At 42.4% G+C, this 21875-nt stretch overlaps 1 protein-coding gene across 1 annotated transcript in view; it reads left to right on the forward strand.

Annotated features, from left to right (window-relative positions):
- Window positions 1-21875, forward strand: part of ANAPC4 (anaphase promoting complex subunit 4) — a 40273-nt gene that overhangs the window by 15302 nt on the left and 3096 nt on the right. Inside the window, exons 11-28 of the mRNA XM_079989886.1 lie at window positions 1065-1151; window positions 4658-4722; window positions 4819-4861; window positions 4942-5018; window positions 5723-5823; window positions 5901-5952; window positions 6564-6619; window positions 8036-8082; window positions 8438-8494; window positions 9779-9835; window positions 12104-12197; window positions 15161-15258; window positions 16272-16333; window positions 17166-17204; window positions 17291-17392; window positions 17613-17690; window positions 18813-18980; window positions 20754-20877. Of these exons, the coding sequence (XP_079846012.1) occupies window positions 1065-1151; window positions 4658-4722; window positions 4819-4861; window positions 4942-5018; window positions 5723-5823; window positions 5901-5952; window positions 6564-6619; window positions 8036-8082; window positions 8438-8494; window positions 9779-9835; window positions 12104-12197; window positions 15161-15258; window positions 16272-16333; window positions 17166-17204; window positions 17291-17392; window positions 17613-17690; window positions 18813-18980; window positions 20754-20877 (1407 nt within the window). The remainder of the gene's footprint in view (window positions 1-1064; window positions 1152-4657; window positions 4723-4818; window positions 4862-4941; window positions 5019-5722; window positions 5824-5900; window positions 5953-6563; window positions 6620-8035; window positions 8083-8437; window positions 8495-9778; window positions 9836-12103; window positions 12198-15160; window positions 15259-16271; window positions 16334-17165; window positions 17205-17290; window positions 17393-17612; window positions 17691-18812; window positions 18981-20753; window positions 20878-21875) is intronic.

Here is a 21875-nt window from a genome sequence, read left to right on the forward strand (position 1 = left end):
TTCCGACCTGAGGGGCTCATCTTCCAGCGTCATAACTTTTATATGCCTGTTGTCTTTGTCCATGGAGTTTTCTTGGCAGGGATACTGGAGTGGCTTGCCGATTCCTCCTCCAGGTGGATCACGTTTGGTCAAAACTCTCCACTATGACCTGTTCATCTTGGGTGCCCTGCTCGGCATAGTTCATAGCTTCTCTGAGTTCTTCAAGCCCCTTCGCCACGGCAAGGCAGTGATCCATGAAGGGGGCCGAGACCATATAAGCTCTTGAAAGACCTACATTGGCTCCCAGTACGTTTCCGAGCACAATTCAAAGTGTTGGTGCTGACTTTTAAAGCCCTAAACGGCCTCGGTCCAGTATATCTGAAAGAGCGTCTCCACCCCCATCGTTCTACCCGGACACTGAGGTCCAGCACCGAGGGCCTTCTGGCGGTTCCCTCACTGCGAGAAGCCAAGTTACAGGGAATCAGGCAGAGGGCCTTCTCGGTAGTGGCGCCCTCCCTGTGGAATGCCCTCCCACCAGATGTCAAAGAGAACAACAACTACCAGACTTATAGAAGACATCTGAAGGCAGCCCTGTTTAGGGAAGCTTTTAATGTTTGCTGTATTACAGTATTTTAATATTTTTTTGGAAGCCTCCCAGAGTGGCTGGGGAAGCCCAGGCAGATGGGCGGGGTATAAATAATAAATTATTAATAAATAATTGTTGTTGTTGTTGTTGTTGTTAGACTGTTGTCCTAAGGATAAGTTTCATTGAACTACTTCCAAGTAAATGTAGTGAGGATCAGGCTGCTAGTGTGTTTTAATTCCGTTTTAACTTAATCTAGGATCGGAGGAAAGAAGGGATTTTTTTTTGGTATGATAATCATTGGTTTTATGCAGTTTTAAAATGCATTTATCTGATTTTGATAGTGATGGCACTATGCAATTTTAAAATATTTTAATGAAAACCATGCATTGAGGTTGATTGAATGTAATTATTACGGCAGATTTCTTTCTGTAAAATTGCATTTGTTTCCAATACTATAGAAAAAGGTAGGCATTTCTGTCCTTTCTCTGTTTGTAAACAGTATATAAAGCTGTCGCTGACATGTATGTGTGAAGCTTGGGAAGAAATATTGATGCAGATGGATTCACGGCTAACCAAATTTGTGCAGGTATTGTGAAAACTCTTCCAATTCAGGTGATCGTTATTTTAATACTGCTTCTCGTAATATTTTTCCCATGTGAAGAATAGGAACAGGTTATCCTCACAGTTGCAGATGCTATGTTCAAGACTAGGTAGTCCACTTATAATGACACCGTGCCCCCATGCCTGGTCTAGAGGGTGAGGAATTTTTTAATGTTTGATGTTTTATCGTGTTTTTATTATTCTGTTGGGAGCCCCCCAGAGTGGCTGGGGGAGACCCAGCCAGATGGGCAGGGTATAAACAATAAATTATTATTATTATATATGGATAATTAAATAATGCAGTGGTACCTCGGGTTACATACGCATCAGGTTACAGACTCCACTATCCCAGAAATATTACCTCGGGTAAGAACTTTGCTTCAGGATAAGAACAGAAATCGTGCTCTGGCAGTGTGGCAGCAGCAGGAGGCCCCATTAGCTAAAGTGGTGCTTCAGGTTAAGAACAGTTTTAGGTTAAGAACGGACCTCTGGAACAAATTAAGCACTTAACCCGAGGTACCACTGTAATAATAATCTTTATTGCAGTCGAACGACCCATAAAATGGATTCAGAATAAAATACAGATTCGTACAGTCATACCTCGGGTTACAGACACTTTAGGTTGTGGGTTTTTTTGGTGTTACGGACCCGCCGAAACCCAGAAGTACCGGAACGGGTTACTTCCGGGTTTTGGGGGTCGCGCATGTGTAGAAGTGCTAAATCGCGCTTTGTGTGTGCGCAGAAGCACCAAATCATAACCTGTGCATGCACAGATGCGACGCTGTGGGTTGCGAACATGCATCCTGCACGGATCACATTCGCAACCTGAGCGTCCACTGTACAGTGGTACCTCGGGTTACATACGCTTCAGGTTACATATGCTTCAGGTTACAGACTCCGCTAACCCAGATACAGTGCTTCAGGTTAAGAACTTTGCTTCAGGATGAGAACAGAAATCATGCAGCAGCAGCAGGAGGCCCCATTAGCGAAAGTGGTGCTTCAGGTTAAGAACAGTTTCAGGTTAAGTACGGACCTCCGGAACGAATAAGTACTTAACCCGAGGTACCACTGTACAGACAACCCCCCAGGGAAGGAAGACCGAAGTGTTATTTCTTTAGTCATGGGTATGTTGATCTTTGATTCGTATAACTACTGAAAGAAACTTTGCCACGGCCACTGTGATATTATTGGACTTGTTGTCCAGAAGATATTTGGTATAGTAGGCTTTAAATAGACCCGGCCGATTGCTAATAGTGGTTTAATCAATAGTTCCCTAGCTTGATCATATTGTCCGCAATGCAATAAAATATGCCTCATGCAGTCGACATCCTAAGATCATACACAGATCCTGTTTTGATAAGGGATCCCTCTCAGTCTGCTATCCAGCACTTCTGATGGGAATACATTTCATCTGGCTTTGGAGAAAAGACGCCGATATGTTGGTACAGACAAATTTCTAAGAGATGCAGGTGTCTGAAAATTGAACTCATAGTGAATTCCTACTGCTAATGGGCCACAGATGACATGAGACTGAGATAGGAGTTCACTATGTTATGTGTCTCAGAGCCTTTGCCTCAGCGATTCAAGGGTGGTTTCATAGCCCAGATGGTACAGGAGAGAAGGTGGCATAACAATCGAAGTGGCTTCCCCCCCCCCCCCAAGTATAGAGGATTCCCTGGTCCTGAATGGGGTAACTGTGCCCCTGAAGGACCAGGTACGCAGCCTGGGAGTCATTTTGGACTCGCAGCTGTCCATGAAAGACCTACAGTGGCTCCCAGTATGTTTCCGAGCACAATTCAAAGTGTTGGTGCTGACCTTTAAAGCCCTAAACGGCCTCGTTCCAGTATATCTGAAGGAGCGTCTCCACCCCCATCGTTCTACCCGGACACTGAGGTCCAGCACCGAGGGCCTTCTGGCAGTTTCCTCACTGTGAGAAGCCAAGTTACAGGGAACCAGGCAGAGGGCCTTCTCGGTAGTGGCACCCGCCCTGTGGAACACCCTCCCACCAGATGTCAAAGAGAACAACAACTACCAGACTTTTAGAAGACATCTGAAGGCAGCCCTGTTTAGGGAAGCTTTTAATGTTTGATGTATTACAGTATTTTAATATTTTTTTGGAAGCTGCCCAGAGTGGCTGGGGAAGCCCAGGCAGATGGGCGGGGTATAAATAATACATCATCATCATCATTATTATTATTATTGGAAATTTTATTTACAACATAACATAAACCCCCCACCCCCCAATACAGAAATCCGTCCTCATTAAAAACGAACATAACAAACAATAAGCATAACATACAACAATACAAACAACCAAATATAAGACTTCCTTTATCCAGTATCTGGCCTCCTTATTTACTTCTGTTTTGTTTATGAATAATTATTAAGATTTTTCTAATTATAACTTAAATATCCACAAAGTCTCCTGCAGACATGAATCAAAACAAGTCCAGGTATGAATTTTAGGGCACTGTTTTCTGAAGTATTCTCTGCATTTCCCCCATGCTTTTTGAAATTCTTGTCTAGCGTGATCTCTAATTCCTCTGTTAATCTAGCCAGTTCAATATACTCTTAACAGTTTGTCTTGCCATTCCTTTTCTGTGAAAAAGGAATCGCAGTTGCTTTTCTAACCATAATTTTCATCCATGAGCTGGTAAACTCCTCGTTGTTTAGGTATGGAAGTAACCCCTTCCCTAGGCCAAAAACTGATAAATCCTCTCCTCCTCCAGAAGGGGAGGGATTGTGAGCGGGAACAGTTTCCCGCGTTATGCAGGCGGCGTCCCGGCCCCTGCCCTGCTCCATCGCTGGCGCGCCACGCCTCCCAGAAGAACACCCAATCGGGTGGCAGCTTGGGGGCGTGGTTTAGCTGCTCAAATGCGGCCGCGCCAGCTCTCCCCGCCATTGCACTGCCAATCTCTTCAAGTCACCCACCCACCACTCCCTTTAGGGCTTAACTGCTCGCTTGACCTTGCTATGGACCTGTGATTGGTCGCCCTGGTTGCCTAGGGGGCCTGGTAGGAGTTTTTTCCAATTGGCGAATTGGCACTGGCCTCTTGGTTTTTTCCGCCTACCTCGTAGCAATCGTCACAACTTTCTTGGTATTTAGCGGTTAGGCATTGGAATCTGTTGTTGGTGTATGGAGGGGCAAGGTGTGGCCATCGCCTACCCCTTCACTTATGGGTATTCTGTTAAAGGAATCTGGCAGTCGTGGATCCTGTCCGATGCCCTGTGTGGCGGGGGGCCATGGCACGACCCTCGGTGACATCAGGGGAGAGTGTATAGTTGTATTTGCATCAACAGGCTCCCCCTACTGGTGGTTAACCCTCATCAGGCTCACCCCTCTCTGAGTGGGTGGAGTCAAAATTTGCGGTTGTCCAATGCCTAACCCATTAACCTAATATGCTGTGTCCACGTGTCTTTATTATTCCCAAGCGGGTAACGGGTCCTTGAATCACAATGAAATGTGTTTGTATTGCCACCTTCAATCTGCAGGAAAAGAATACAACGACGTCCGTTCAAGACGAATTTATGCAGTTGCTGTTGTGGGGCAAAGCAAGGTACTGCGCAGGAAGTTGTTTTTCATCAGAGTTGTGTACTGCGTTGCACTCACAAGCAAAGTGAAATTTGTGTGTGGTGTTATTTTCCCAATACAGCCTTGAACTTCAGGCGTTGCTTATGAATCAGCTCACAGTAAAGGTATACTAGTGCACATGTTAAAATACTGTTATTGCCTTTTGATTGACCTACGCTGCTAAAAAAAATGTCTCTTCCAACAGGGCTTAAAAAAACTTGGCCAGTCCATGGAATCCTCTTATTCCAGTATTCAGAAGCTTGTCATAAGTCACTTGCAAAGGTAACATCTCATGCTGTGTTGAGAGGGACGCAAATAAATATAGGAACTTATGGAACAGAGAAAACTCGAAAATATTTGATGCTTAAGTCTGTTGAAATACCACCGCCACCTTCCTGTTCCACGGAAGGAAAATCACTAAAATACTTCTCACTTACGCAAGGAAATCCTAGCTTGGGCTGAGTATGAGTGATAACCAACATTAGCCGTTTTCAGAGTAGACCCCTTGAAATCAGTGGATTTATTGATCTCATTGAGTCTACATGAAGTGTTATTAAAACTCATATATCACACTATACAAGTAACAACCTAGTTATGCAGAATTTAAACTTATTTTTTTACTTCTACCCCAGCAAAGCATAACTCTGTGGAGCTGTCAAGTTAGCTAACAGCATAATAAAGCAACATTAAAATTAAAAGCAGTATGAAACCAAACATCTTTCTTTCTTTCTTATTTATTTATTTATTTATTTATTTTAGTGGGTTTTATAAACAAGAATACTGCTATACAAATAAGTACACCAAGTTTTCTCATGTCAGGAGGAAGTGTGGACCAAACATCATATATAAACTACAAATCACTTGTATTTTGCTTGGTTTCCTTCAGTCTGTCAAATATTCCAGATTATTATTCTTTAATAATGATGCATTGCTGAGTGTCATGACAGCTCCTTCACTGAAATGTTTTTGCTGCCTTGCTTTGATAGTGGCTCTGAGGCATTGCTTTACCATCTCAGTGAACTGAAAGGAATGGCATTGTGGAAACAAAAGTATGAGTCTCTTGGACTGGATGGAACAGGAATCGAAGGTACATATTATTAGCTTTCTGGCTAGCGTGTTCATCGTCAACTCAGCTGATGTTAAATAACTGTTCTCTCTTTACAGAAGCTATTACCGCGGTGGGCTCCTTCATCCTTAAAGCAAATGAGTTGCTTCAGTACGTATTCATCTAGCTTGTCGGATGCAAAGCATTTTTAGACTTTGGTTTCCTGTTTAAATGTTGGCCAAAATACAACTTAGTCTGTACAACTTAGTTATCACCTTTCTGTGAAGATCCTGACCGATATTTTGCTGGAAAAATATTACTGATAGTGCATAAGCAGCACTATGACTTTTCAGAAGCACTGTATCAGACTTGCATTTAAGCACCATTCCATGCTGGCAGGTTGGCAGAGGAAGGATGGAATATTCCATCCCTTCTCTCTTGTCAGATGCAAAAAGGGACTGAATCCTGGACCTTATGTTGCGTAAAAATGAAGATTTCAGCAAGAAGTCTGCTAGAAGAGCGAAAGACCCCTCCCTTCTCACTCCTCTCTCTCTAGAAGTGGAACAGACTAGCAAAAAGGTTGCAAGCTAGTAACGTCTGATGAACATATTTATAAGGTTGCATTATATTGGTGATATTGAAGCGATGACGTACCTTTCAGCGTGTGGAACTGCTCGTATGGAAGGAAATCGTAACGAGGGAGGTGGGCTTTAGAAACACCTTTCAGTCAGGCCAGCATTTGGAACAGGTTTTAATGCCCTTTCTATTCTTTCTTTCTACAGAGTTATAGACAGCAGTATGAAGAACTTCAAAGCTTTTTTCCGGTGGCTATATGTAGGTGAGGAAAAATTAGTGCTAATGATATAAACCAGGGTTCGATGCCGTGAAGCGTAACTGAAAAATGGAAACCTACGCACATGAAGGGATAGGGCTGAATCTTATTAGTTTATTAGCCACCAGGGAGCATGGTTAATTCTGCCATAATAGGTTGGGTAAGGGGACGCGGGTGGCGCTGTGGTCTAAACCACTGAGCCTCTTGGGTTTGCCGATTGGAAGGTTGGCGGTTCGAATCTCCACATTGCTCTGTCCCAGCCCCTGCCAACCTAGCAGTTTGAAAGCACGCCAGTGCAAGTAGATAAATAGGTACCACTGTGGTGGGAAGATAAACAGCATTTCCATGCGCTTTGACTTCCATCATGGTGTCCTGTTGCACCAGAAGCGGTTTAGTCATGCTGGCCACATGACTCAGAAAGCTGTCTGTGGACAAACGCCGGCTCCCTCGGCCTGAAAGCAAGATGAGCTCCGCAACCCCATAGTCACCTTTGACTGGACTTAACCATCCAGGGGTCCTTTACTAGGCAACTCCACATGGACAAGTTTTTTTCTGCTCAGAAATGAAAGGAAGCCACCCAAGCTATTTAAAAGGTAGATAGGTTGGGTCGCTGCCTTTCATTTCTGAGGAGAAAAAAGTAAAGACTTGTCCATGTGGAGTCACCTAGTTCCCACCAACAGGGACATCATGAAATAGGAAATGCCATTCATTTCCTTTCTGAAGACAGCTTAGGGCTGTGGAGGGGAAGCCATGGTCTCCCAGTGTGTTTCCTTCCCACACCCAGAAGGGCTGGGTTTTCAAGAAGGACAAGGGGAATGGAGAAGGGTGGGGGGGCAGAATGGTTTTACGTTTTCCACTCGGAAATCTTTAGGGGAGAGCAAGTTACTGTCCATCTTCTCCTCCCAGAGCAATGTTGATAGGCCTTTTGAGTTTTAAATATTGTCCCTGAGCAGGTAGTCCTTCGTATTTTACACAAAGAGATACAGGAAAAAATAACCACGGCATGTTGTTGTTGCTGCCGTTGTGGCATTTTCAAGCGGGTATACAGTGGTACCTCGGGTTACAGACGCTTCAGGTTACATACACTTCAGGTTACATACGCTTCAGGTTACATACTCCACTAACCCAGAAATATTACCTCAGGTTATGAACTTTGCTTCAGGATAAGAACAGAAATCGTGCTCCAGCGGCACGGCGGCAGCGGGCGGCCCCATTAGCTAAAGTGGTGCTTCAGGTTAAGAACAGTTTCAGGTTAAGTATGGACCTCCGGAACGAATTAAGTACTAAACCCGAGGTACCACTGTAATTACTATGTTTTATCATTGCTGTATTTTGGTGAAATCTTCTCTTTGGGAAGCAAGGGCAGTGGAATGGAAATTATTGCACTGTCCTGGTAATCTCTCTTTTTTTAAAATTTTCCAGCCATGCTGAGGATGTCAGAAGATCATGTCCCTCCAGAGCTGAACAAGGTAGTATTTCTGTGCTTCGTCATGTATCTTCCATTTCCTACATGTATTTAAAGGCAATACTATTACACCCTATCTAATTAGAAATGTACAACAGCAATCCAGTGATATCTAGCCCCCTTAACTAAATTAAATATTGACAAAGAATAAAATTGACATGGTTGCTCACAGAGTATTATTGACATTTTAATGTTAATTAGGGTTGTGTTTTCTTGTTTGATCTGGTACTGTATAATTATTTTATATTCAGTAATTTTCATGTTCTTTTAAAGAGAAAACTTTAATTTTGATGCTCCTGCTTGCAGAATTTTGGCAGCTGATTTTTAAAATGTGAATTTTTTCCTCTTGTTTCTCAAAGATGACTCAGAAAGATATTACTTTTGTTGCCGATTTTCTTACTGAACATTTCAATGAGGTAAGTTTTTTTAATTTGACTGGCTACTGTGAGTAAATTATTACATTTGCACATGATCTAGCTGACTTGGAGTTTTTGTTCTTTCAAGTGAAAGCAAACAGGTACATCTCTTCAGGTCAGCAAAGGAGATCTGAATTTGGAAAACAGATTTCTGCTCATACATTTGAAGGGAGAAAGAAATGTGCATTTGGGTTACTGTGATTTATTTATAGAACACCCTTCCTCCAAAAATCTCAGGGTGGTCTGTAACACCATATAAACATAACTGTAAAACATCTTAAAACAAAATAAAACTTTATAGTAATACAAATTAATGACAGAGAACATTTCAGACTCAAAACAGGTAAAACTATAGTGACTCAGCTTTCCCCACAGCTTGAGGAAATAAATGTGCTTTTTAAAAGAATCTAGAAGACTTAAGTTACTACCAAGATTCATATTCATGGTACGGGGGGGGGGGGAATCTATGAAATGTTATTATACAAATAGTTCTTAACACCTCACAAATTAAGTCAAATACACTTAGCAGTACCAAGTAAATGTTGAAGACAGAATACACCCTGTTTTTAGGAGAGGATAATTTGTAATTTCAGCACAGAAATAATTGGATAACCCAATATGCCATTATTCAGTTATTGTAAGAACCCAGTACTGGAAGAGGACTTGGAAGTAACATTACATTTACTTTCTGCTGTGAGAGTACTTCTTGCAAAAGCTTGAACACAAATGCAGCCCCTTTAGTTTCAGAATGGATTGGAAAAATGGGGATGCCTGGAATAATGACCAAATTGGTGTACTATAGCAGAGAAAGTCATGAACGGATAGAGCAATGGTCTTTATTTTATTTTGGAATGACAACATTCCAGGGCAACATTTATCCGTGTAATCTATATAGTATGAAGTTGCTATATGTAGTATTTCTCAAATATATACACGTGTGTGTTTGTGTGTTTTTGTTCTCTTAACTAGAATAATAAATCTACTGTATTTTTAAAAGGGTACCTAAAAGACAGTACTGAGGGGGACAATCATACCTCTATCAGGAGGCAGTTCAATAATTTGGGTGCCACTGTGGAGAAGGCTCTGCGCTATTTCACCACCAACTGCACATCTCAAGGCCTGGGGGTATTTGGAAGCTAACTTGCCTCCTTCTGATACATATCCCACCGAGGCTGTGATATAATTGAATGTGGGACCTTGGGAGTTAGCTATCTTAATAATTCTTCACATTTCCACTTAAAATAAAATATACATTGCATTCCATGTTTGTTTGCTTTTTTTTAGGCACCTGAGCTCTACAATCGTAAAGGGAAATACTTTAATGTAGAAAGAGTTGGTCAGGTAATGAATAAAGTCTCTTTGGTAAGACGGGGAGGTGGGCAAATGAGCTGCTGGAGGAAATATATTTTGCAGGTCGGAGCTAATGGCAGGGATAGCCTATCGCTCTGTAAAGCCACGTTCAGCATTCCGGAATCCGTTTAAGCAAATCAGATGAATTTATGTGAATGAACGTGCTTCACTGGCAAGCTTTCCCACTCCTTACTCTCAATATTTATAACAACATACAGTAAATCTAAATAATATTGAGAACAAAAATAGGTGAGGGCCTTCAGACTATGCTAACGGGCTTCCTTGAGGCGTCTCACTGATTGCTGGCCTATATTGTGTGTTCCTCAGACCCCCCAGAATATGCATGAATTTTCTCAGTGCTGCCGTGTGGTTTAGAAATTGTTAACTGCCGTGGGGGATTCTGTCAGCTGTTCTGATGATGGCTGGGTACAAGCGGCTCCAGTTTGACGCAGGTGTGACTTAAATGATCCTTCATCAAAACGCTGTTCTTACCTATTTACATAACGGCAGAAACTGTCACATAATAATAATACAGTCATACCTCGGGTTGAAATAGCTTGGGGATGAATATTTTCGGGTTGCGCTCTGCGGCATTACTTCCAGGTTTCGCCGCATGCGCAGAGGCTCAAAATGATGCCATGCGCAGAAGCGGCGAATCGCGACAGATGCGGGTTGCGTTCGTTTTAGGATGCAAACAGGGCTCTGGAATGGATCCCGTTCACATCCAGAGGTGCCACTGTAATAATTTATTATTTATACCCCACCCATCTGGCTGGGTTTCTCCAGCCACTTTGGGCGGCTGCCAACTGAATATGAAAAACACAATACAGCATTAAACTACTCTGGAACCTTTGCAGCGCACCCCCCTCCCACAGCTCTTCTCTGTTCTCTAGATGTGCAGCAACTTGGGAGGGGGGGGGTTTCCATTTCTGACCTCTGCCTCGCATCACAGAAGTGATCTCATGAGTCACCCTCTTGGAGAAGAGCGTAAAAGATTAACGAAAGAGAGCTGGGCTTGCCAATAGCTTGATAGCAGACCCAAATCTCTCCAGATAGCATTCTCAGCAGATGCACCACATTGCAAAGGATCGGTCATTCCGTCCTACTTGATTTGCTCAGAGGGGGAAAGATCTCGTTGACTTTGGAGGAGTTTATTTCCTAGCAAGTATGCTTAGAATTGGGACGTGGGTGGCGCTGTGGGTTAAACCACAGAGCCTAGGACTTGCCGATCAGAAGGTTGGCAGTTCGAATCCCTGCAACTGTGTGACCTCCCGTTGCTTGGTCCCTGCTCCTGCCAATCTAGCAGTTTGAAAGCACGTCAAAGTGCAAGTAGATAAATAGGTACCGCTCCGGCGGGAAGGTAAATGGCGTTTCTGTGCGCTGCTCTGGTTTCGCCAGAAGCGGCTTAGTCATGCTGGCCACATGACCCGGAAGCTGTACGCCGGCTCCCTCTGCCAGTAAAGTGAGATGAGCGCCCCAACCCCGGAGTCGGCCATGGCTGGACCTAATGGTAAGGGGTCCCTTTACCTTTTTATGCTTAGAATTGCTGCCTTAAAAGATTTGAAGAAAACCTTGGGATTGCCAAAAGTCTTAAGAACAGAAGACATTTTATGGCCCCTGAAGGTTTTTTTAACAAATCTGCCTCTGTGCAGCTGCAAAGATGAGGGTTCAAGTTCCAGGGAAAAGTAGCAAGCAGGAGGGAGGAGGGAGAGTTAATCTTTTCCCCAAAAGATTTACAGTGGCATTCTATAAATGTCTACTCAAAAGTATGTGTCATTGAACTCAGTGAGGCTTACTTCAGAGTAGACACTTGCAGAATTTCTCTGTAAATCCCTTGGTAAATTAAAAAGTTGTTTTGAGAGAACAGTAGTCCCCCAAAACTTTTTTTAAAAAAAATATACTATGTCAAAGTTAAGGAATACAAAATTATACATAAGCATTTCCATTTACTCTGGATTCTTCATGAAGGGGAGTGAACAAATTGCTCATTTAATTAACTCCTCGCAATCACGAGAGGCTAGTTGTAGATGATAGTTTCATAGAGCAAAGGTTTATAACCATCTCTGATAAACTATTCCACTCTCCCTAGATAACAGGTTATTTTGAGTAAACTGATTACCAGAAAATAAAACACATTCTAAAGCCCTAAGAAAAAGGTCAAAAAACTTTCTTTAGTAGGTTATCTATTTGAAATCGGAAGGTCTGGTCATATTTTCCCAATGTCGTTGAGATATAAACTTGTCTTGTCTTGCTCCCCAGTATTTGAAAGATGAGGACGATGACCTCGTGTCCCCACCTAACACAGAAGGAAACCAGTGGTTTAACTTCCTCCAAAATAGCAACCATCTCAAAGGTACTTCATTCTCTTATTACCAGATGAGCTGAAGATCATGAGTCTGCAAGCATTCAAGTACAGTTGTTTAATATGGCACAGTATAGATTTGGCAGTCTGTGTTGTTCTTACAAGTGAGTGAGCAAGTGTGTTTGTTCAAAAGGGGAAGGGAGCTGAGGTGGAACTGCCAAACTAAATCACCCAGTCCTTCCATTTAAACATTTCATTCAGACTTGGTAGTATAATCTTAGGTTGCTTTTTCATCAATAACTGATTTCTTTAGATGAAATTGTGACATTTGAATGCGAATTTCATTGGATGTATCCAGTACAGACACAACCCTAAGAAGTATGCTGTACCAAAATATTTTCCTTTCAGAACCCAGTTTTTGACAGCCTGTTTTCACAGTGCAGTTGTACATTTTGAATTTGAACGGAATCCGTTCCGGAATTCCGCTTGACTTCCAAAACGTTCAAAACCAAAGCGCGGCTTCTAATTGGCTGCAGGAAACTCGTGCAGCCAATTGGAAGCTGCAGAAAGCCCCATCGGACGTTCAGCTTCCAAAAATAGTCCGCAAACCGGAACAGTCACTTCCGGGTTTGCAGAAGGTATGGGAGCCAAAACATTCGGGAACTAAGTTTTTGGAAAATCAGGGTTCCTTACTGCATGGGTAGCGAAGGAGAGAACTTCAATTTATGCACGTATCTTAGAGGGTTTTGTAGTGTTTATAATTAATTTATTTCTGCTCTCTGTATACCACTAATCTAAGCCTCCTATGTATATTTTGCTCTAGGAGGCTTAGTTCGGTCAGAATCCAGTACAGTGGTACCTCAGGTTACATACGCTTCAGGTTACATACGTTTCAGGTTACAGACTCCACTAACCCAGAAATAGTACCTCGGGTTAAGAACTTGGCTTCAGGATGAGAACAGAAATCGTGCTCCAGTGGCGCGGCAGCAGCTGGAGGCCCCATTAGCTAAAGTGGTGCTTCAGGTTAAGAACAGTTTCAGGTTAAGAACAGACCTCCGGAACGAATTAAGTACGTAACCAGAGGTACCACTGTATACTCTTCCAGAATTAACACGAAATACATTGCTTTTCATAAGTGAGCCACCATAGTTGCTAGTGGGCCATGGAAATTTGTGTCCCAGGCTTTTAAGACTTATCTACCCATGTACTGGGACATGGGTGGCGCTGTGGGTTAAATCACAGAGCCAAAGACTTGCTGATCAGAAGGTCGGCGGTTCAAATCCCCACGACAGGGTGAGCTCCTGTTGCTCGGTCCCTGCTTCTGCCAACCTAGCAGTTCGAAAGCACGTCAGAGTGCAAGTAGATAAATAGGTACTACTCCGGTGGGAAGGGAAACGGCGTTTCCGTGCGCTGCTCTGGTTCACCAGAAGCGGCTTAGTCATGCTGGCCACATGGCATGGAAGCTGTACGCTGGCTCCCTTCGGCAATAAAGCGAGATGAGCACCGCAACCCCAGAGTCGGTCACAACTGGACCTAATGGTCAGGGGTCCCTTTACCTTTACCCATGTAGTATCGAAACCAAAGGGGCGCATTGGTTGCCAGCTTTTCTTTTTCAAGTCTCCTACCCCACCAATCAGTTGTTAATAATTGTTTCCCACAACCCAGTGTCCATATGGCCAGAATAATTAAGTTGCACTACATTGCAAGATTGTTGTAGAACCTCAGTCCTGCCTCCAATTTATAACAGAGGTTCCATAAATCAACAGACTGTTCCAAAACTACCCTTGTCAAAGCTGCACATTATTATTATTATTATTATTATTATTATTATTATTATTATTCCACGCCCATCTGGCTGAGCTTCCCCAGCCACTCTGGGAGGCTCCCAACAGAATATTAAAAACACAATAAAACATCAAACATTGAAAACTTCCCTAAACAGGGCTGCCTTCAGATGTCTTCTAAAGCCAGATAGTTGTTTATTTCCTTGACATCTGATGGGAGGGGGTTCCACAGGGCGGCGCCACCACTGAGAAGGCTCTACAGTATGCAGGCAGTAATGGTGGATTTACTTAAATTGAGGGAGCAATTAAAAAAATAAAAATTTTTAAAAGCGTGTTTAAAAGACCTGAATTGAAGCACGAATTCTATCTTTTATGTCTCCATTTTGTCTGGAGGTGGGCAGAATACACTGTTTCCCAGTCATAGTTATTTTGACCGGTGTCCTAGATTTCTTTTTCGCTTCATGTGAGCCGCTGTCTAACAGGCCCTCTGGGAGTTTAAGGGCAAATGGCAGCAAGAATAAATGCTGTTACCAAACAGTGGTGCTGTCTAGGCATGGTCTTCTCTGAGCTTATAGCCGAAAAACTAATTGGGGGGCGGGGGGTGGAAAACCATACTGAAAGAGGCTTTGATCCACAGGCTGTATGTTTGCCTTGTTGTTGTTGTTGTTGTTTAGTCGTTTAGTCGTGTCCGACTCTTCGTGACCCCATGGACCAGAGCACGCCAGGCACTCCTGTCTTCCACTGCCTCCCGCAGTTTGGTCAGACTCATGTTTGTAGCTTCGAGAACACTGTCCAACCATCTCGTTCTCTGTCGTCCCCTTCTCCTTGTGCCCTCCATCTTTCCCAACATCAGGGTCTTTTCCAGGGAGTCTTCTCTTCTCATGAGGTGGCCAAAGTATTGGAGCCTCAGCTTCAGGATCCGTCCTTCCAGTGAGCACTCAGGGCTGATTTCCTTAAGAATGGATAGGTTTGATTTTCTTGCAGTCCCTGGGACTCTCAAGAGTCTCCTCCAGCACCATAATTCAAAAGCATCAATTCTTTGGCGATCAGCCTTCTTTATGGTCCAGCTCTCACTTCCATACATCACTACTGGGAAAACCACAGCTTTAACTATACAGACCTTTGTTGGCAATGTTTGCCTTAATAGGAATGAATTGGGGAAACAGCGTTTCTCTTCACAGGTCCATCTAACTTCATCCAAGCGTAATTAATTTGCCTCTTTATTTCCAGAAAGCCCGTTGCTGTTTCCATACTACCCTCAGAAGTCCTTGCATTTTGTCAAAAGGCGGATGGAGGGAATTATCGACCAGTGCCTACAAAAGCCGGCTGTAAGTATTTGGGTGTTGGTCGGGTTTGAGTTTCGGCAAGCAACTCATCTGTTTTTAAAAGCAGGTTGCAAGAATGAAGTTGCCCTCTGCTGAAATGCCAAAGTTGCAGGCGGTGGCTTGCCCACACCCTTTTTCCTGCTAAATAGACTCGCTGGGGTTCAAACTCCCAGATTTGTAGCATTAATAGATTCCCTCCACCTAAAAATAAAAAGCAGTATAGAAATGAAATTATTATTAATAATAGCATTCTGCATTTTAAGTAAGAGAGTCGGAAGTCTCTTCTTCATGACCCAGAATTATAGAGCAATAATGTTAAGTCCTCCACAGATTATGGTTTAATGGTTTTAACTTGGGTGGGTGTTGGTTATTTGGAGTGGGGTGGTTTTAAATTGTTATTAATTGTTATATGTCATTTTGTATTTGTATTTTTTTTTCATAAGGCTGATCAATACTCTACTCTGCTATTTAAATGTGCTTGTGGGAGGGGGGTTTATTGTTTTGTTGCTTCTGTTTTGACTGTTTACTTGTGTTTTTACCTCATATTTTTTTCTTGTGAACCGTCCTGTGATCTTGTGATGAAGGGTGGTAAATAATAATAATAATAATAATAATAATATGCATAGGACTGTTGCCAGCATTTAGGCAAACAGCAGCTGTGACTGCATCTGCCCAGGCTGGATCTGGCCTTAAGATTTCCATTCTTTTTATGCATGTGAAAGACAGACGAGATTCAGATAGCAAAACCACTAGAATTCACAGCATTGCATAAACTTGAAACCTCCTTTCTTGTTGTTGTTACCTAGATTGCGTCCTGTGGGCAGTCAGCTTCCGTTGTGTAGCTCTGTTTGTTTTGAATGCTAGAATAATAATCCCACAGGACTTAAAACATACACGGGTCCTATCTACTGTCGCATTCACAGTCCTGGGCCAAATTTGCTCTCTCAGTTTCGGTGGGTGTGTTGCTGCGACTAATTTCTCCCTACTGCTTTAATGCTTTTCGTCCTTCTCTCTAGGATGTGGTTGGGAAATCCGTGCACGAGGCGTTTTGTATGCCTTTGTACAAAGCATCCAAAAGGTAAGGCTTTTGCAATAAGGAATAGTTTTTTCCAAGTTTGACTTAGAACAAAATGCTGGAAGTGCTGGAGTATTGCTTCTGAGTTTACCAGCCACGTTGTCTTCCAGGATCTTTCCTATTGTTTCCTTCCATCAGTAAGTCACCATTCTGTACCCACTTCATGGGACTGTTTGTGGGTTTGGTAGTCACCTTATTCAATATTTTTCTGAAGTTTTTTTTTTAAAAAAATGATATAATAATAATAATAATAATAATAATAATAATAATATTTATACCCAGCCCATCTGGCTGGGCTTCCCCAGCCACTCTGGGTGGCTTCCAACTAAATATTAAAATACAGTAATGCATCAAACATTAAAAGCTTCCCTAAACAGGGCTGCCTTCAGATGTCTTCTAAAAGTCTGGCAGTTGTTTTTCTCTTTGACATCTGGTGGGAAGGCGTTCCACAGAGCAGGCGCCACTACTGAGAAGGCCCTCTGCCTGGTTCCCTGTAGCTTTGCTTCTCGCAGTGAGGGAACCGCCAGAAGGCCCTCGGTGCTGGACCTCTGTGTCCAGGTAGAACAATGGAGGTGGAGACGCTCCTTCAGGTATACTGGACCAAGGCTGTTTAGGGCTTTAAAGGTCAGCACCAACACTTTGAATTGTGTTGACCTTGTGTTGGCCTAATACCTCCCTCTTGCCCGTGCTGCTCACATGAGGACGTATTCTGAGAATGAATCTGCTATTTGCATATAGGATTTGCATATCATGCTATGTAAAATACGTTTTTAATGTACACTGCCCTCGGAATTATAAATATTCTTCTCACGTTCTTGTTTCTTTTCCACTTTAGTGAGGATCCAACATCTCAGCTCTTCAAGTTGCCCTTTTTGTAAGCATGAAACTATTTTTCTACATTCTAGTCACCAGGTGTTACGGTTTATTTTTTACTTATGGGTATCCAAATTATCATTGCAGGTGGAATGATAAATCATCCAATTTGCATTACGTTTTGTTCACGATGTTAGAAAGCTCCATATCTAAAATATACATACTGAGGAGGCATACAGACACTTCAAGGTATGATGGAATAAAAGGTGTATTTTGAGCTTTCCGTTGGATTTGTTTTAATTTTAATTTTTTGTTTACATCTAGATGTTGTTCTTCAAAGCCACTTTCATTGCATTGCACAGGCCTAGATAACAGTTTCATTGATTTAGCTGTGCATTTTCACATATCATGTAATGTCTGTGTAAACTGCCAAAGATTTGGTTCATATGGTAATTTTTTCCACCCCTAGGTCTGCTGATAATGGGCTACTTGCTGTTGATTTTGGAAATTTTCTAAACAGCAGTTTTAATGAAAATTCAGGAACGAGGTTGGTATATCTAAAAATGCCTAACTTTCAAAAGCTAGCCAGATAGTAACTTCACCCAATTATACAGAGGTACCTTGGTTCTCAAACTTAATCCGTTCTGGAAGTCCATTCCAAAACCAAAGCATTCCAAAACCAAGGCGTGCTTTCCCATAGAAAGTAATGCGAAACAAATTAATCCGTTCCAGACTTTTAAAAACAACCCCTAAAGCAGCAATTTAACATGAATTTTACAATCTAACGAGACCATTGATCCATAAAATGAAAGCAATAATCAATGTACTGTACTTTAAAATAAATAAGACAGTATTGTAGATGATAAAAATGAAAATTTAATTTTTTTCTTCCCTGCACTGATGATAGTCATTGTTTAGATAGAGGGCTTTTATCCATTTCCGCACTCACACAGTCAGTCAATCAATCAATAGCTTAATTGGGTTCCACACAGTCACAAAACCAAATTAACCCCAAAAGCCTCAAAAACAAAAATTCAAAATAAATAGCAAAAACCCCAAACTTTATCCATTCCGGAAGTCCGTTTGACTTCCAAAATGTTTGAAAACCAAGGCGCAGCTTCTGGTTGGTGCAGGCGCCCCGGAAACAATTGCTGACAACTGCATCGGACGTTCGGCTTCCAAAAATCGTTCGAAAACCGGAATACTTACTTCCGGGTTTTCGGAGTTTGAGAACCAAGGCGTTTGAGAACCAAGGTACCACTGTAACTTGATTAGGCATATAAAGCCCCTTGATTCTAGAAAAGAAGGGTGGCAAGATTTTAGGGAATGATCAATGTTTTGTTCTGAGCTGCTTGCAAACGTTTGTTCTGATGTAGTCCACATTGACCATTGGCCATAGTAAGTCATAAGCAGTGACTTACCATAAATAGGCGAACCACACATGCTTTGCTCATCTTCCCTAGCGCTGGGAGGAAACAAACCACAATCCTTGGCTTAATGTTACCTAAATTGTGTCACGCAAACCACAAGAATCATCGAATCCTGGAACTGTAGAGTTGAAAGGAACCCCGAGGGTGATCTAGTCCAAATCATCCTAGGAGGCAAACGCCATAGTTTCCATCACTTCCTTGACCACAACTAGAATTCTTTCGCCTTATCTTGCTTATAGTTACAGTTGCCTCGATGCCCATTTCTACGACGACGAAACAATCACGGTAATCCTTGCGGAGAATTCAGAGCAAGAGGGAAAGGAGAGGATTTTGGCTCAGTTGCCATTGTCATCCGTATATACCGAGGAAAACCAGGATTTGGAATTCAGCTGGAATTCCTCTCAAAGGTACGGATTGGACTTCCAGATTTTATCTTAATCCTTTTGCTCCATTTCCTGTGCCTCCTTTTCTTTTGGTAGCCAAGCGTTAAGAAGGATGCAGGCTATTAGAAACTGCTGAACTGAAACTGCACATTCCCAAGTACAGTGGTACCTCGGGTTAAGTACTTAATTAGTTCCGGAGGTCCATTCTTAACCTGAAATTGTTCTTAACCTGAAGCACCACTTTAGCTAATGGGGCCTCCTGCTGCCGCTGCACCGCCGCTGCGCGATTTCTGTTCTTATCCTGAAGCAAAGTTCTTAACCTGAAGCACTGTTTCTGGGTTAGCGGAGTGTGTAACCTGAAGCATATGTAACCTGAAGCATATGTAACCCGAGGTACCACTGTAAATGGCAAAATGTTGTTCCTCTTAGGTCAAGCATGGCTCTAACTTTCCTAAATGCCCTCGTAGGTAGTTCTTTAAGCAGCTTCCTTGTACATACCGTATTTTTCTCTGTATAAGACGCCCTCATGTATAAGACACCCCCTATTTTTAGGGACTTGGATTTAAGAAAATAGGGGGGAGATTGCCCCGTGCATAAGACGGCCCTTAATTTTTCACATTATTTTAATGTTAAAAAACCTAGTCTTATACAGTCTTATACAGTGGTACCTCAGGTTAAGTACTTAATTCATTCTGGAGGTCCGTTCTTAACCTGAAACTGTTCTTAACCTGAAGCACCACTTTAGCTAATGGGGTCTCCTGCTGCCGCCATGCCACCGGAGCACGATTTCTGTTCTCATCCTGAAGCAAGGTTCTTAACCCGAGGTACTATTTCTGGGTTAGCGGAGTCTGTAACCTAAAGCGTATGTAACCTGAAGCGTATGTACCACTGTACACGGAAAAGTACGGTAACTTGCACTATTGGGGCAGTATCCAAGTAACTCATTCCGTCGGCGCAAGGATTTTCATTAGCGCAACAGAATGTTCTCCCCATGTACCCTCTATTCTGGGTTTCCCCAGCACTCTGGAGCAGATTTGGAGAGGTTGTGGGACACACATGGGGAGAAAGGGGAAGATTTCTGTTGCACAAGCGGAAATTCTTGTGTTAATGGAATGTGTTAATTGGATGCGGCCCCATTGTCTCAGGTAGACTATTTTGTAAAACCTGAGATTTAGGGCTGAAAATAAAGCTGGTGATGTGTGCATGCATTATTCTGCAACATTTCCACTCTCCTGCCAGCAGCATTGAGAGATTTGGCAACTGTGTAAGAATTAGCTGAGCATTCATGAGAACGTAAAATACGTACCGGCCTAACTTACCCGGTCATTGTAAAAAGATAACTGAGGTTCATTTCACTTTGAATATTCTAAGCACTGTATAAATGATAACTGCTGTTACGTTAAGCTGTCCCGTTTGAACTCTGGGTCTGTTTCTCATTCATTAGTATATCGTTGCCCCTTACATTTTATTTTCAGCTTCTTTCAAATGCACTCAGTGAAATCAGGGTGGTTTGGGCAAAAATGGCAGAGGAGGAAATTCAGTGACCAAGATGTGTGTGATGAAATCTAGGTTATACACTAAAGCAGGCACCCCCAACCTTCGACCCTCCAGATGTTTTGGACTACAATTCCCATCATCCCTGACCACTGCTCCTGTTAGCTAGGGATTGTGGGAGTTGTAGGCCAAAACATCTGGAGGGCCGCAGGTTGGGGATGCCTGGAGTGAAGTTTCAAATTTCCATTTGGAGTTAACAATAAATTTGTAGTCTTAGCATCTTTCTTCGCTGGTCTTAACTAGATTGGATATGCAATGTGATGACATTCCTACACAGTCTGTCACCATCGAGGGTCAGTGGAGGGTGTTGGAGAACATGAAAGCCCAGTATGTTGCTGTAAATGGCATCCGAAAAGTCTCCTGTGTGGTGAGTATCCCATGGACAGATTTTGCATTTGACCGGTTGACAGGATGGTTTGTTGTATGTTTAATCAGTAATAAGCACCACTGTGTTGACTGGGAGTCGTTCTCAAGTCATTTTGTATAGGACTGCAGGCCTTGTTTTTCTGGGGTCGTGAGTGAAGATATTGGATCGACTCCCTCAGCAATGAAGAGTATTAACCTATATAGTAAAAATAGTTCAGTTATCATCTCTATTGGTACAGGAACAGTATTCTGCTGCAGTGAAGATGTGGGGAACAAAAGTTTTTGGCTATTGCTTTGCAAATGCTTTTTATGTAGGTTGAAGTAATGTATTGTATTTCTTTGATTCTGAAGTTTTATGATCATTGTACTACATTTTTTAATCAGAAATTGTTACAGTTGTCATAACACAATAAAATTACATCTAGAACAAATGAAATGAAAAGGATGAAAGAGAAACGACAAAAGAAAAGAGAGGAAGGCAGAGGAAGGAAGAAAAGAGAGGAGAAATAGACAGTAGATATAAACACATAATTATATACAGTGGTACCTCAGTTTTCGAGCGTCTCTGAAGCCAAATGTTTCGGTTTTTGAACGCCGAAACCACAGAAGTAATTGCTTTCGTTTTCAAATGCTTTTCAGAAGTCGAACAGTTTTTTTCCCAATTTTCCCCACTGAAATTGCAGACTGCCCTTTGCACCTCGGTTTTCAAATGGTCTTCTGGAACAGTTTGAAAATCGAGGTACCACTGTATATATATCCCTCTGTTCTAATTCTACCCTAATCTTCAGTCCACATGCAAATAAGTGAGTCTTCCCAGCTCCCACCTGGGAAGTTTTCCTCAGTCTCACAGCCTGAGAAAAACCCACTTTTGCCTGCCTCTCTCACAGACCCCTCCCTTCTGACCACCACTTATCTGTATGTAACTTATTTTATGTAAATTACATTAATAGTGCAATATCAGAAAATAACAATCATAAAAAACAAAGAAAGAGTAAAGAA

This window comes from Podarcis cretensis, assembly GCF_951804945.1.
Source record: "Podarcis cretensis genome assembly, chromosome: 9".
Lineage (NCBI taxonomy): Eukaryota > Metazoa > Chordata > Lepidosauria > Squamata > Lacertidae > Podarcis > Podarcis cretensis.